This window comes from Cervus canadensis, chromosome 33 (genome assembly GCF_019320065.1).
Source record: "Cervus canadensis isolate Bull #8, Minnesota chromosome 33, ASM1932006v1, whole genome shotgun sequence".
NCBI classification, from domain to species: domain Eukaryota; kingdom Metazoa; phylum Chordata; class Mammalia; order Artiodactyla; family Cervidae; genus Cervus; species Cervus canadensis.
Window position 1 is genome coordinate 26,872,624 of NC_057418.1, and position 16,854 is coordinate 26,889,477.

General features: G+C 39.1%; 1 protein-coding gene across 1 annotated transcript in view; it reads right to left on the reverse strand.

Moving 5' to 3' along the window:
• The window catches only part of NOX3 (NADPH oxidase 3), a 67,589-nt gene extending 52,234 nt beyond the window's left edge, over positions 1-15,355 (reverse strand). The window contains exons 1-6 of the mRNA XM_043457235.1: positions 15,271-15,355; positions 14,544-14,639; positions 14,317-14,427; positions 13,220-13,304; positions 4,025-4,170; positions 1,385-1,566 (exon numbers count right to left, since the gene is read on the reverse strand). Of these exons, the coding sequence (XP_043313170.1) occupies positions 1,385-1,566; positions 4,025-4,170; positions 13,220-13,304; positions 14,317-14,427; positions 14,544-14,639; positions 15,271-15,318 (668 nt within the window). The 5' untranslated portion in view covers positions 15,319-15,355. The remainder of the gene's footprint in view (positions 1-1,384; positions 1,567-4,024; positions 4,171-13,219; positions 13,305-14,316; positions 14,428-14,543; positions 14,640-15,270) is intronic.
• Positions 15,356-16,854: the final 1,499 nt, after the last annotated feature.

Below are 16,854 nucleotides of genomic sequence, written 5' to 3' on the forward strand. Positions count from 1 at the left end.
GCCTAGCTTGGAGGATTTTGAACATTACTTTGCTAGCATTCGAAATGAGTGCAATTGTGTGGTAGTTTGAGCATTCTTTGGCATTGCCCTTCTTTAGGATTAGAATGAAAACTGACATTTTCCCAGTCTTGTGGCCACTGCGGAGTTTTCCAAATTTACTGGCATATTGAGTGCAGCACTTTCGCAGCATCATCTTTTAGGATTTGAAATAGCTTAGGTGTAATTTCATCACCTCCACTAGCTTTGTTCGTGGTGATGCTTCGTAACGCCCTTTTGACTTTACATTCCAGGATGTTTGGCTGATGCTGAGTGATCACACCATTATGGCTATCCAGGTCATTAAGATCTTTTTTGTATAGTTCTATGTATTCTTGCCACCTCTTCTTAATCTATTCTTCTTCTGTTAGGTCCATACAGTTTCTGTCCTTTATTGTGCTGTCTTTGCGTGAAATGTTCCCTTGGTATCTCTAATTTTCTTGAAGAGATCTTTAGTCTTTCCCATTCTACTGCTTTCCTCTATTTCTTTGTACTGTTCACTTAGGAAGGCTTTCTTATCTGTCCTTGCTATTCTTTGGAACTCTTCATTCATATGGGTATAGCTTTCCTTTTCTCCTTTGCCTTTCACTTCTCTTCTTTTCTCAGCTATATGTACAGCTACTCAGACAGCCATCTTTCCTTTTTGCATTTATTTTTCTTGGGAATGGTTTTGATCACTGTCTCCTGCACAATTTTGGTAACATTTAAAGAATTAAAAACATTATCTTTGAAGGTCCTATACTTCAGATGCTGCTACTCTAGCTTCCTGATGAAGGAACTAAGAGTATCAGGTGGGTGTTGAATGCCAGAACAGCATTTTATGGGATGTTTGAGCAAAAAGGAATCCTAGATGCCAGATGGGGAAACTGAGGTTCAAAAAATTGAAAAGGCTCGCAAGTGGTCACGCTGGTGACCAGTGGCACAACCTAGATCGGGCTGGTCATCTCACACTCTGTCCCCTCTGCCACACTGGGTTTTCTAGTGGATAATTTTAGTCCAGCAAAAGTAAAATCTGAGTATCAAAAATATATTTCCCAATGATCCCCATATAAATTGGATTGTGGAAATAGATTCTAAATAAAATATAGATCTATTGTTATCCAGTAGTCATTAAAATTCTCATATACCTGTCAAGATTCCCCAACAGAATTAATTAGAGAAAATGAAGTCCTTAACCATCTATATTGCTTTTTTATCCACTATGTTTGGCATAGTGAATTAGCTTTTTCATACGTTCTCTGTGTCCATCTGTCCTGCATGTCATGCTCCTCCATCCAAAAGACTTGCTAAGACTATTCTGAGATTCACAGAGATAAAATCTGACTCACTGAGTGTCATAAGGACTCACCCTGCTCCGTGGATAGCCAGACCAATAAAGAAAATGATGAAAACATGGTGCGTGTACCAGAACAATTCATAGGACACCTGCCGGATGAACTCGGTGGAAGAGGTCATGATCAAGATCAAAGCCAGAGAGATCAATAGGCCAGTAATGCCTGCGATTGTAGTTAGCAACTCAGTGATTATGTTCTAAAAGAAACAAACACCATCACATTAATGTCTCAGTTCCATTTTTCCATTTTAGGATCAACATTTGAGAATCCAAACAGGGAGTAATTCAAAATGTATTAGTCAGAAGCACATTAACCTTAGAAAGGGTCCCCATACACTTCTAACAAGGGACTTATCCTTTCCTCTGCCACCTGAGGGTGGAATTCACTATGCTCAAATTTTGTCCAATGTCATTCTGTTAACTACTTTCTTTCCCATCTGTATAAATCAGCCATCATGCCAAAGTTGATGATGTTGAATTGAAATTAGGACAATATATGAAAATGCATTTTAAGATACAATACTGCCAAAAAACCCTGAGTTTCAAGTTTTTAATTTTTAAAATAAAAATGAGACTCACCATGCTTAATTGCATCTTAACATTAATAAACACTTTTCTGGAGAGGTCCCTCAGGGGCATCCCTAATAAAGCAGCTGCACATTCTGTTCCCCTGGCAGTTATTCCTTGCTCTCGATTTTTAATTGGAAGGACCATGACTTGCATTTCTTTCATGCCACCTCAGGAGGCTTGGAATACGGCTTTGTAAATCCTAGGTGATCAATAAAGATACAGCTATTCTTATCAGATAGACACAAGGCCAGAATTCTGACCTGTTAGTGTAGAGGGTGGTTAAATAGCTTTTCAGAATATGAATCATAAAACATTTTGCCTTATTGGGAGTTTCCCATATTCTGGTCAAGTCATTAGTATTCACACACTGTGTTACTATCTTTGAGACAACCATGAGCTCCATAAATGCACACTGTACTTTTTGTCAGTAAAATATCATTGATTTGGGCCGCTTTGAGATCTTGAGGTAACTTAAACCGGGACTTCTCTGTTGTTTATTTTTTTCTTTGTAGAGCAAACAGTGGAAATAAAATTGAAAGTGTTATGTCTAAAACATTTAAAAGACTTTTTTTCCCAGTGTACTCAGGCATTTTAGAAATCCATTGATATCACTTGGTGTGCTAATTTCAAATCATTCTTCTTTGCTTATTAAAGCAAATCCCCACTTCCCTCTTCTTGTGACATATTTATAGACTGGTTTGAGTTGCAAGGGATCATCTAAAACAATTCCTCTGTGTCTTGTTAGAAATGCTCTATAATGTACATGTTGTGTTATGGGTACCTATCTTTCTCTAAATATCCCAGATTAGAAGGTTTCTTGACCTTAATTAGTACTTACATTGTACATCGCCTTTAAAATTTTGAAATAGCCATATGGGGAGTAGCTTAATCATTTTTAATTTACTTCAAATTACTTTAAAAGTATTTGTAATAAATACAATTTATTGTTGTCTCTTCAAAAGAAATTTATTCTTGGGTATGTATAACAGCAGAGTTCCCAGAGCCTTAATGGGGGACAGAGTTAACCCCAGTAGGTGCCCAGATAAATCCTGCAGCTCCAATAAGTACACCAAAGGCATTCCATTCCCACAGGCTTAGGGCCTCTGTAGCTTCTAATTATTGTCAGCTAAGAAAATGTAGCTCTACTAGATCAATGGCCTGATTTTCAAAATCACTGTAGGATAATTAGAAGACGTGACATGGAAGAATTTCCCCAGAAAGAGACTTTGAATATTGCTTCTTCAAGTAAGGCTAAATGGGCAAAAGGGTCACTTAAAGAGATGGCCCAGACAGTATTGGAGGAATTTCCATTTTGGAGAGTATTGTGTTAGGCTCTTCTTGGGCAATACAGATTTTTGATCTTGGTCAACATGCAGGATACATTTTGCAATATGGTAGGTAGTACATGGCAAAAGTTTAGATCAACGAGGAAAACAGAGGTAGGGGGTGAATTAAAGGAGAGAAATGTCTTTTCAGGCAGATTTCTGTGGTAACACATTGGGTTTTCTTACATGTGCACACAACTAATTAGCATTAATGATGTCACTGGCCATGCAGGTCTCATTATGGAATTAGCTGCTCTGTCCAGCATCAGATTTGGCAAACTAGCTAGTCATTTGTGTGCCAAAAATGACACAGGAAAAGCAATCCAGAAAACAATTTGCAAACTGAAAATAAAGACATCCAATTCATCATCCCTGAATTTAGATGGTGGTGCTTCACATTCTTTATGATTCTAATGTTGGTAAAAAATATCTAATCATGAGCTACTTTAAAAACTTAAAGGTTAAAGTTTTAATAGGTTATTTCATTCCTTGTTTAGGTGTATTTATTTATTTCTTTTTGCTATAAACTAATTAAGTGGCATCAATTTTTCTTGGTCATAACCTCTTAGCAACGATGATGGCAGAAGAAAAGAACTTCTTTTAAAAGGTGAAATTGATGTTAGCATTTGGCAGAAACCAGCTCCCTAGCTTTTAAAAAATTATTATCAGAAGCTTTTGAAATAAAAGATTCCTTATAAAGGTATCATAAAAGGAAGGATTTAGGGGATGAGAAATGATGTGACGTGCAAGAAGAGCTCACTGTGTGGAAGGTCCGGATGGGGTTGAGGTAGGTCTCGTTTGGCGTGTCACCGAGTTTGGAAAGTGCAGCCACAAGTCCCTCTGCCTCTGGCGACTGGCTCCAGTGGTAATGCTCCAGATTAAACAAATGCGCCACGATGTGGATGGCTATGGGTGGGGGACGACACGGAACAGGCGCTGTGTTAATTTCTTCCTTTGTGGTTACTCCCCTGGCGGCTCAGACGGCAAAGCGTCTGGCTGCAATGCAGGAGACCTGGGTTCAATCCCTGGGTTGGGAAGGTCCCCTGGAGAAGGAGATGGCAACCCACTCTAGTACCCCTTGCCTGGAAAATTCCATGGACAGAGGAGCCTGCTGGGCTACAGTCCATGGGGCTGCAGAGTCGGACACGACTGAGCGACTTCATTCACTCATGGGTAGGGGACAACAAAGAACAAGCACCATGTTAGTTTCTCCCTTTGTAGTTACTCAAAAACTCAATGTCTCTCTGGTCAAGTTTCTCTGTTCTGGTTTTTGTAACCTCCAAGGAAGAGTGATTTGTGCATCTTTCCTAGTGTCTTGAATGAAATGAACTGAATACTTTTGAAGATACTGTATGATTCAGCACATTCTTTTTTTTTTTTAATTTGGCTGTGCAACCCATCACCATATTCATTTTAACTATATTAAGACATAAAGTAAATTTCAATTCACCATAATTTAATTATAAATGTATAATCATTCTGGATATAGAATAGACATTATGATATACAAGCTAATTATATATATATATTCTACCCTATACATATATATAAGAAGATACACATACACACACATCTCTTCTTTCCCAAGAAATCAGAAAGTATTTTTCTAGAATACTGTATATCAAACACACTTATATATATATGCATATGACATATGATATAGATACCAGAAGAGACAGTGTTTTGTTCTCTTTCAGACATTATATTTATTATTCTTACTTTGTACATATTAGTGAATATATATATACATATACATATATGTACACATACACACATATACTTACATATGTTATTCCCAGTGGACCAAAATAAGTATTTATGAAACTAAATCTCTCAGTATATTCTTAAGAAGAAAATTTAGTTTTCTAATTCTAGGAGTTGGTGATGTCTAAATTCCAAGTGAAGAGAACAAGCTCAGATCACAGCATCATCTGGCCTAAAGAGTCTATACCCAGTGCTACTTTCTTGTCTTCTGAAATCTATGGGGATGCCAGCAGCCACAGCATTCAGACAAGGACATCCTGAGGCTCTTCCTGCCAATGGGAGCCCTGCTGGGTGGCCAGATGATACTCGCCATTGAGATCAGATTCAAGTGTGAAATGAGAACTCATTACCCAGAGGATAGGTAATTTCCCAGCTGACATCTTCTTTTTTTTTTTTTTCCCCCTGCATCCCCAGTGAAAAGCTGCAGAGGTTTCTACTGTTAGAAGTCTCTACAGTGTGGGTGAATTCTGGGTCAGCCCTGGTTGTACACTGTGAGTTGAGGTATGGTTGTTGTTTAGTAGCTCAGTCGTGTCTGACTCTTTGTGACCCCATGGACTGTAGCCCACCCGGCTCCTCTTTCTATGGAATTTCCCAGGCAAGAATACTGGAGTGGGTGTGTGGGGTGAGGGAAAAGGAAAGAGCAGGAGTTTCTGTGCATGTCGGTGGCATTTGGTTCTAGTAGCAGATAAATTTAGAAATATATCTAAATACATCACCTCCTATTTGTCCTCTTCTCTCTGTCACCCGAGTTCCATTTAACAGAGCCATTCCCTTTTTTGCCCTGCAAAGCAATCCTCCTGTTTTAAGACCCAATCCAGAAGTTGTTTTCTCAAGCATTCTTCAGTTCCGCAGGCATGGATGATGCCTTGATGACATTTTCCAGATATTATGGTTCTGATTATTTTCACCTGCATTTCTTGATGGATTTTTGACCCCTCAAGACTGGATCATCTTGAAATCTCAACACCTGGCACATACTTAGCGCCAGCCTGAATTTAGTAAGGCTTCCCTGGTAGCTCAGTGGTAAAGAATATGCCTGCCAATAGGGGAGACTCAGGAGACTCGGGTTCAGTCCCTGGGTTAGGAAGATCCCCTGTAGGAGGGAATGGCAACCCACTCCAGTATTCTTGCCTGCAGAATCCCATGGACAGAGGAGCCTGGCGGGCTGCCGTCCATGGAGTAACAAAGTCAGACAAGACTGAAGCGACTGAGCGTGCCTGTCCTTAGCAATGATGTGCAGAGTGAGATTACAGAACGGGAGAAAGTCCAGAGCGACAGTCTATGTGCAGCATTGTTAGAGTAGCATTTTCTCTGCTAATATGTATTTTTGCACATTTTTCTACAGCCTTTAAGTTGGAAATCAATTCAAATATACTTTTGGTTGAAGCTTTTACTTAAGAATGCAAAGCACGAGACAGTGTTTCTGAGTCTATGATGTTGACTATCTCTTTATGGATTTAGTGAGGTGAGCACCCAAGAGGCAGTGTCTTTCCTCATATGTTCTATTTGTCAATATATATGGCCATGCCTCTGAAGGGGCTGTCTTGTTTGGTCCCAGCATCCATGGAGCTAGAAAAGCTTACCGAGCAGCAGTCTCTTGCAATATGCTGTATATAAAAAGGAAACTGTTTTCTTAGTTCAACATAAACATTGTCTAGTATTTTCTAATAGCTGTTTTCTGACAATTGTCTTAAAGTTTTTAAAAACAAGTAATCTTTTTCTTAGCTAACATACATTGAATACTTATTATTATATTTATATATATATAATATATATAATATTATTATATTATATCATTAATATATATTATTATATACTCCAAATGCTGCTACAAATTCTTTAGGCATATGATTTCATGTAATCCTCAAATATTAGTCTTATTCCCATTTTACAGATCAGTGTTTAATAAATTAAGAGGCCTGTAGTTCATTGATGGAAAAGGTAGGATAAAATTCTGTTTGCCTATGCCAGAGCCCAATCTTTTGACCTTTAAGTTATATTGCTTCTTTTCTCTAATCAATAATCACTATACTTTACTGAAGATGAATTTCTTCTAAGGGCTTAGCTAGACTCTTTGAATAGCTCGCTTGGTGTCTTTAATCTAGAGTCAAAGAGCTCCTAAGACTGATGACTGATCATTATCTTTGGAGTCCTCTTTGTGGGTGGGTATAAATCCTCTGTCTGCATTTTATCCCTTCACCCACACGCCTCTGCTCATACCTCCTTCAGTTCTCCCTCTGTGGACTAAAGCAGACCAGAGAGAGAGGAGTTATTCCCATTTTACAGAAATAGACACTGAGCTTCAAGCCCCAAATTAAGTGATGTATTTACCATTACATAACCTACATGTGATGGTCAGAAAAGGAACACAGGATAAAGTCTAGGTCTTTTATAGTCTACATTCTATAGCTTCTTTCTCCCATGTAATGAGCTGTTGGTCACAATCTACTTTCTATTAGGTTGATTTCCACATGAGCATTTGGCACTGATGAACTAAATTTATTTTTTTTTCTAAATTTAAGTACATTTATTCCATGAGCAAAGATATTGAGCTCTTCATCTATTCCTATTGCCAGGTTTCTCATAACAAATCTGAAGAAACTAACGAGGTAGAGTATGAAAACCCAAGATGCTTTTCACAAGGTAGCTCTTCAGGGAATATATTGAAAGCTATTCTTTCCATTTTTTTCTATGTACTTTAAAATTCATATCTTAAATGTTTCATTTCCGCAGCTACCTCCATCTTCTTTCTTTTCAGGTGGTACAGGGGTAAAGAATCCACCTGCCAATGTGGGAAATGCAAGAGACACAGGCTTGAACCCTGGAGAAGGAAATGGCAAGCCACTCCGGTGTTCTTGCCTGAATATACCATGGACAGAGTAGCCTGGGGGGCTAGAGTACACGTAGTCACAACGTGTCAGATACGACTGAGCCCAGCACAGGAGCAGTGCTGCCCGTGTGCACGCTCAGTTCCCCAGTCATGGCTGACTCTTTGTGACCCCAAGGACTGTAGCCCGCCAGGCTCTTCTGTCCATGGAATTTTCCAGGCCAGAATTCTGGAGCCGGTTGCAATTTCTCCAGGGGATCTTCCTGACCCAAGGATTGAACCTGCATCTCTTGCATCACCTGCATTGGCAAGTGGATCCTTTACCACTGAGCCATCTGGGAATCCATTTTCTCTTAGGTTGTACCCTGATTTTATTGCAATCTTGGCTTGGAACCAAAGGTATTCCAGCTACCAAATCCAGGGTTGCTGGAACTTGATAGATATCAGGGGAGAGATGGCTTTTGTTCTTTTAAAAACATTATATTTTCTATTCTTCCACTTATACGTTTTAGTTATTTTAATATGAATAGCTGTGCTATCTATGTTCACAGTGACATTGTTTCAAGTATATGATAAAATAGTGACAAGATTTTATTTTTTCTCTCTTAGTCATCAAAATCATGTTACTCGATTTGGTATGAGCATGTGGGAGAAAGAAAACTGGAGGATATGTCTCAGTTACTTAACTTCTTTTAGTCCCTGTTTTCTCATCTGTAAAAGGGGTGGGTTGAACTAAACTATGATATCTAGGCTCCCTTCCAGCTGTCTGGCTCCTATGTCTCCATTTGAAGTTAATTGGGAACATTTGTCATCTGAAAGGGAGCTGCAGTCCAATATGAGAGCAAACATGAAATTTAACTTTTTAAAACATTTTCAAAATCAACACTGTCTTAAAGAAGCTTCTTCAGTCTTATGGCAAATCCAGTGTCACCAGCTACACGGGTTCTCTCCTCATGGTGTCTCAGGGGACCGCCTACCGATCGCGTGGAAGATCCCAAGGTACACATTTCCAGAACCCATCCGAGTTCCATGTTAAAAAATGCTATGGCTCAGTCTTTCCACTATTTTTTCTTACCAAAATATTTTTTACAGTTAAAAGAAAGCTGCAGTCTTGGACACACTACAAATGCACATTTAATTGGTGTGTGAACTTTGGAGTTCAAATAAGGAGCTTTTATTGAAGAGTGAATAAAAAAAATTCATAAAGGCTACAATTAGAGCCAGTTGCCTTGAGAAAGTTCCTTTTCCTCCCTTCTTTCCTTCCTTTTCTTTTTCAGGAGATCAAAGGGAGCATAATTGAGGGAGAATCTTGGAAGTGTGGTCAGTTCTATGCTATCTTTCTGCCTGCCTGTCAGTGATAACAGTCATTTTGGAGTTAGTCACCTCCTAATTAAGCAGCCTTTAGAAAGAAGGACCCAGGGACAAATTCTGGCTGTGTTTCTTGCAGCCAGAATTTGGCCCCAAACTTTCAAATTTGTGGTCTTGTTTCTGCAAGAATACACATATTCTCTGGCATACTGTGCATGCCAATCATTTGAAAATCACATTAAATTGTGTGAGGCAGGACTGGGGAGACGCCTCCTTGGAACTCTACATGCCTCAAGCAGAACTAGATCAGTAGCCATCCCTTTGGGATCAGGTCTGAAAACGTTTGGGCCTCTGGGATTGTTCTCTGTGGTGGGGCCTCCAAATCACTTTTTCTCAGCATCCCGATTCTGAGGTCACTTCTCTCAACCTGTCTCTATTGTGTTTCTTGAGGTTTACAAACTAATCAGGAGGTGCCTGTGGGTCATTATCCACCCCTGGAACCTAGCAGATGCCAACTGCAGGGGCAGACAGAGCTGCCGGGGTCACCATTCACAGCCCCCTGGAAGGAAGCTCGGGCTTAAAGCACTACTATTCAATTGGAAGGGTCTTCAAGGTCTACTGTGGGCCAGAGTCCAGAAAGATCTGCATTAACAAGAACAGAGAGGCTGCAAAACTATGATTTTTATACCAGGGAAAATGGGGCTCTGAAAATGATTTATTAGTGGTTGAAGAAGGCTCCAGCAGCTCTTATCGTAGGCAAGCAAGCAGGGAGGCAGGAAGCCAAAAGAAGAGTTCCTGTCACTGCATTTTCGGTGATGCCCTTGATTATAGATACCATTGTTTGCCTCTTCCCTCCTCCTCCCCAGCCCACTTTCACCAGGCTGTAATTACCTCCTTTAATGATTTGACCAATTAAATCCTGCAGTTCAACTTATAGGGGAACGGATGAGAAATTAGAGTCTGGCACGCAAACTTCCACGTGGATGCACGTCTTCCAAGGTTACACACCTCTATTAAGCCAGTCGGCTATTTGAAAAGCAGCATAATGGGCAATGCTAATAAAGCAAGCACGGGGACATTTTCAGCAGCTCCCGAGTGAATCTACCAGAAGGACAAAATGTGAAAAGCAAAGGTATATCTATGAAACCAGGGCTTAGCATTTTTCTCCCCCTAAAAGCACAGTTGCCAGCCGCGTTTCTTCGTCAATGTGAAATGTAATAATTGCTTTGTCAGGGTTTGGGAGAAGCAGAGCGCTCTCTCTGCACCCTCCTGCCTCTGCCTGGAGTGGAAACAACAGCAGGGCTGCTGGTTGCCATGGCGGTGGGAGACGAGGAGCCTCTGCTCTTAAAAGCCGACAGACCCTGCTGGCACAGCCCCGGGAGACGTTTGGGAGCCTGGCAAACAGTGGGGATTCAAGGAGAAGAGGGCCGGGGAGAAGACTTGATTCTCTCCAGGGATTTGTGAGGGAAAGCGGGAGAACGGGCATCCTGCTTTGTCTTGTCAGAGCAGAATGTGAATTGATTATCTTGGATGACTGGCATCATTTTGAGTCTCTTCGCTGCCCACACTCTATCTTTCGTCCACCCCCAAAACGCTCCCGGTTCCCTGGCAACTCCTGAAAGCTTACAGAGCACCTTGTCCCAAGAAATCCCTTGATCTCTTTTTTCCTGCTGGTTAACTTTCCTACTCATCCTAAGGTTAGACCAGATTTGTTGAGGACCTATTATGTGCGGGGACCGGGAGAGGGAAGAGGCGTAACGCACAGTCTCACATTTTAAGGTGATCGGAGTCTGAGAAATTGTACTGTGCGCTAGGAGGGGTGGCTAGGGCCCAGAGATAAAGAAGCCCAGTAGCCCAGATCTGGCAGCTCAGGGGGAAGCTGGCTAAGCACGGAGCCCTGGATATGGTGACCATTTATCTAGTGAAGAGGAGAGGGCAAGCATTTCAGACAGAGGGAATAGCAAGGGCAAATGCACAGCCTGCTCGGGGACCACCAGTAGCGAGGAAAAAGCAAGGGGGTGTGGTGAGAGATGAGCTGGGGCACAGTGGGCGGGGCGTGGTGATGGGCGCCTGCTCACCAAGCTGATTCTCTTTGCAATAGCAGCAGTAAATGACCTGAAGTCTGTAGGTTTCCAAGAGGTCCACTCCTGACAGCTAGTCTGCACATCTCATAAGAATGGATACAGTGCATTATTGATTGTTTTTTTTTTTTTTTTAATTCCACAGAGTAGGACATAAGGAACTTATCTGAGATCACACAACCCATCAGTAGCAGGCGTATAAAAGAACTTGGTCATCTGATTCTAGTCAACTGCTGTCCCTGTGAATTATGCTCCATTCTGAAACCATTACTGACTGTACCAGTTTCAGGAAGTTATATATAGTTCCTATCATGGTATCTTGGGCACGGGAGGCAGATATTCAACATGCATCACTGATATATATATATATATATATGTACTATTGATATATGATTCTGCATGAAGAAATATGCATACCCAAAGGTTTAAGGAGAAAAAAATCATTGCATAACACATATTTTCTTTTATTCTTTGATTCCTTTTCTGACATGTTTTGATGCTCTGGGGTTTTTTTGTTCCTTCTCTCTATAATATCTTTATAACTTTCTCTTAGAGTCCAATTCTGCCTTAAAGCTATTGCAGAGTGAGCATTCTTCCTGCCATTGTAGTGTGTTTTATCCCCTCCTTTAAAACAGAATTAAAGGTTCTCAGGTTTTAAAGGAAGCCTAGAGTTTCCTTGAATTCCTTCTCTGAAGCACTTTCCAAGATGCAATCTGGATTCCACTAGAACAGCTCCCCCCACAGGGAACTCAGCCCTCTCAGGGGGCCCTTATTCTAATTTCAGATAATTTTCAAGGTCTGGCAAAGGCTTCCATTTCTGAGCTTAAATCTGCTTCCCTGAGTCTTCATTCCTTCCTGTGTTTACTCATTCATCAAAGATTATTGGCATCTATACATACTCTGCACCAATGCAGGCCTTGGAACACAAAGATGAATTAGCCCTGCTCTTTGTCCTCCAAACTTTCTCTGGTTTTCTCTGGGACATGCTGTAGTTTTACCCTTAATTCTTAACAAACACTGAAGGACTTTTCCAAACACTTCCTGGGTTGGCTTAATCTGGCTTTGAAGACAGCCAGTAGGGAGCTCTCCCCACTTGTCTCAGCACACACCCAAAGTTGTGCTAATTGGCACTGGGGCACCGTCTGTCATGTCTTGTTGCTTAATTAAATCTATATTTGTTTTGAATGTTCTTTTTACTCTGCTATTTTTTTTATGCATGAGAGGATAAAAACAAAAGAGAAAAACATTTTATAGTTAAATTAGTTTGAGGAAAACAGTCCTGAATCATAACTCTTTATTGTTCAGATAGCCTTTTATTTCAATGTCTTTGTTGTCCAACAAAACCACAAGCCAGTTGGTTGTTGCCCCTCTTCGTTTCTGTCTCACCAGAGTTTAACCTTGACCTTGGATGCTAATTTCTAGTGCTTTTATCTTGAACTCTCTTGTTTTCTAATTCAAGAAATAGTGATAACAATTTATATGCCTATAAAGCTTCAGATCTTTTCAAGATCCTTTTATATCCACTAGCTCAATACTATTCAAAACCTCGTTCACATGATCTTGCTTTTCTTCTTTTTATTGCCCATGATACCACTTGATAGTCATTTTCCCATGACTGAATGGGATTTTGAGTATAGGTCAATTTTATTTCTGATGTGAATTATATTGAACAACAAAGTGCTTATTTTTCAAGTGGATCTTTACCACGGTATTATCAACAAGCTTAATTATTCAGAAATGAAGATGAAGTTTCATAAACTTTTCCTTGACAAATTGAAGGCTTGGTAAAGAAGAGAAGGCATGAATGTAAATTAGAAATTTAAAAATCCATTTGTATAAGGTTTGTATGGTCAGATGGAAGACAAAGATTTCTTTCACCTAAGGGTGAGTCTTTGGCAGGGAGGAAATAAACAGAACTATTAAGTGAACGTGTGGTATTATAAAATTAATCAGACAATTAATAATAAGCACTTACTTGCATTAATGACTATCCCATAGGCAACCAGTTTGTGAAATTTGAGATTTTTGTCTAATTGCCTCCTCCATGGTCCTCTGAAGCACTAGAGTAACAAAAATTAGAAAGTCTTATTCAGGGAAAATCATAGCAATAACAGTGTCATGAGAGTTAAGAGAATAAGACTCAGGCTCTCCCTCTAAATTACTAAAGGTGGGCCTACCTGGACAAAAAATTAGTGGCCATTAATTAGTCAAACAGGCAAAATCAAATGGTTATTACTAGCTTTGCTGAAATTCCAACTCAATAAAAGTGATTGAGTTAGTAGCTCCCTGGCTAAAAGTCAAAACTCTAGAATAAACCTGCTAATAATCATGCATCAGCTAATTTAGAAAATGAAGATGATAACCATCATCCTCAGTGATGTGGTTTAAGTAGTCTATAAATTATTCCTTATTACACAAAGAAAGGCTCTATATTCATCTACATCTAAATATTCATAAAATTATGAAGATGATTATATGATAAATTATTAAGTCTAGAAGGGTTGTTGAAGGTCTCATTTTTCTGTACAGTGCATTATTCTGTTTGGCAGGAAACACAGGTAAGCACTCAACGCAGTGAAATCTACATAATTAGGAAATGCCCCATTGTGTCTGCTAGGGGTTAAAATTTACATACTAAAATCTATGTACACTAATTGTGTTTTCCTGGGCTGAAAACTCAGAGAGACGTTTCTTTAGTGGCATTTGACTCATCTACGTATCTGTTTCCTTTTAATCAGAAATGGTAATAGTTCAAGCTGTTTTAATGCTTCCATCTTCATGAGTCAGGTCAATCTTATTAGCCTTTCTTTTCTGATGAAGCAGATGCATCAGGGGAAGGTTGAGCAGTGAGTCCAATGTCATGTAAGGTGTCAATGGCAAAAGGAAAACACAAATCAAATGTACCAATTTCCGATTTTCAGCTTTAGCTGTTGTGTCCTCTCTACAAAGAAGCACATGTCAATCTAAACAGGATTATTGGGAATTTTGTAGTGAAGTACATCTTTGTTTTCAATAGCACTTATATTAATAGATCATAACAACGGAAATTATTTCAAATAACTTAGTACTTACGGTACTTGCCCCTCTCATGAATGAAATAAGGTTTCGACTGACGGGGAATAGGATTAGCATGCAGTTAAAATTCAGGCAGACTGCAGATGCGCGAGCCCAAGCCAGTGTTGACTGTCAGTATGTAAAGACATAAGAAAGAAATACAGTGAAACAGGGAAACTGGGGGGAATCGAATGCATTTTGTTTTCTGAAATGATAATTAATGCATAGTACCCAAATCTACTTACACCCAGAATAACTCGCGTATAAAGGAAAGACTCTTCCTCTTCATACCAATAGAATGTGTCGATAAACAGATATAAATTCACTCCCAGCCATGAGAGCTAGAGCAGAATGGAAAAAAGAGCCAATCAATACTGCCTTCAACCTTTCCTTCTTCTCAAAATCACTTGGGGTTCTTGGGGTCTTTTTTTTTTAAGTGAAATGAAAAGCTTTTCAATATCAATCAGAATCATTCCATATACTTATTTCTTATAGGTTAGTTTCATAACAGTTATCATCATGATAAGAAATTGTTAACTTTATTAAAAAAGATTTGAAACACATAGGGGTATACTTTAAGGAATTTAATGAAAAGTACAGAACCCTCCTAATCAACATTGCTATAATGTGTTAAGTCAATGATGTCAAGGAGGAAATCCTTAAAAATCAACTCAGAAAATACTTTAGAAAAATTCCAATGTCATAGCCTAATTCAAACACTTCCTTCAATTTACAGAAACATTCATACCCGATGCAAATGAAAACCACTTGACTTTAAAAATAATGATTTGCATGATTCTGCAAGAGTAAATTAAGATTTACCAAGGTGTATCTCCTGGATGTTTTCTAACAAGTTTTAGTCTTTTAAGCAGAGCAATACTTCACGTTACTTAGTGTTCCTATACAAGTTATCTGAAGAATCAGGGTATGCAATGTATATGTTTAGAGTTGAATAACAAAAATGATACTTACTACTAATATGATGGAGAGACTCTCATTCAAAATCCAGCATCCCATCATGACAGCTTTGCTCTTTTGCAGTTGGCAAATTATTTCTTTCATTCACCTCAGCCTGGATGTTGTATCCCTAGCAAGGGCTTTTTTGCTGTGTTATTTTATCTTTTTGTCTTAGGAAGGACCTACTGGGAGCAGCTCTTGAGGAATTTCTAATTAAGGACTTCTTGCCAAAGGCACATCTCCAAGTTGACATGTCTCATGACCTGGGTGAAAACAAGGCAAGTCTCTGTCTAATGATTCCTTTCTTCAAAGATTTCACAAGAAAAGAAAGCTCGTTTTATTAAATTAGCCTCATGTACTTTATACCCCATTCATTTTCTACATGATTGCAGTCAGGATGATAATAAGTCCTTATGTAAATTTGAAAAATAACCTAACTGCTGAAGGCTGGATACAGCAAAACATTTTAATAGAGTTTTTGCCACTTTGTTTATTTTCGTTTCCTCACTTCCTTTCTTCCTCTTTGAAAAAAGCTTTTTATAGAAAACATAGAATGATGGGTAAATAAATATAAGTAAATCTTTCAGAAGATGATGAAGAAAACCAGAGAAGAATCATTAAAAAAAAAAACACAGATGGAGGAACTTTCATAAATTTAAAATGTGGATGGGACTTCCCTGGTAGTCCAGTGGTTAAGACTCCATGCTTTCAATGCAGGGGACTCAGGTTTGATTCCTGGTTCAGGGAACTAGATCCTGCATGCCACATCTAAGACCTGATGCAGCCAAATAAATAAATATTCAAAAAATATGTAACTATAAGGAATGAAGGAGACAGTTTTGTGGGATTGCAAAATGAATTGTATTTTTTTCCCCCTAATCCCACTTGGTGTACCCAGGAGGTCAGTGAGAATATTCTTTCATGCTTTAGTGATCCAAAGAGTGGCTCTGTCTGGGTCTGGTCCAGTCTCTGATTTTGTGTAAGTTACAGTTATTAAATGGGGCTTCCCAGGAGGCGCAGTGGTAAAGAATCTGCTTGCCAGTGCAGGAGATGCAAGAGATGTGGGTTTGATCCCTGGGTTGGGAAGATCCCCTGGAGTAGGAAATGGCAATCCATTCCAGTGTTCTTGCCTGGAAAATTGCATGGACAGAGGAGCCTGGAGGGCTACAGTGCTTGGGGTTGCAAAGAATCGGACACAACTCAGTGATTGAGCACACACACACACAGAGTTATTAAATACAGTGACTATGACTTCTCTGGTGGGCAGAGTTGGCCCAATTTCAGCAATATGTTTTTTTGCTCAAATATTTCACTTAAAGTTTTCACATAATTAAGATGGAAATAGGAGGCTTGAATAATTGCTTAAGCTTTCTGCATCCTCATATGGTGAGTCTATTTAGTTATTCTAAAAATACTAAAATTTTAATATTAATTAAAATTAAAAGAAAATATTAAAATTAAAAAGAAAATTAAAATTGGCAATAATGATAATTATGACTATTCATTTACCTAAATAATAGGAAACAATGACAGATTTTATTTTTTTTGTCTCCAAAATCACTGTGAATGGTGACTACAACCATGAAACTAAGACACTTG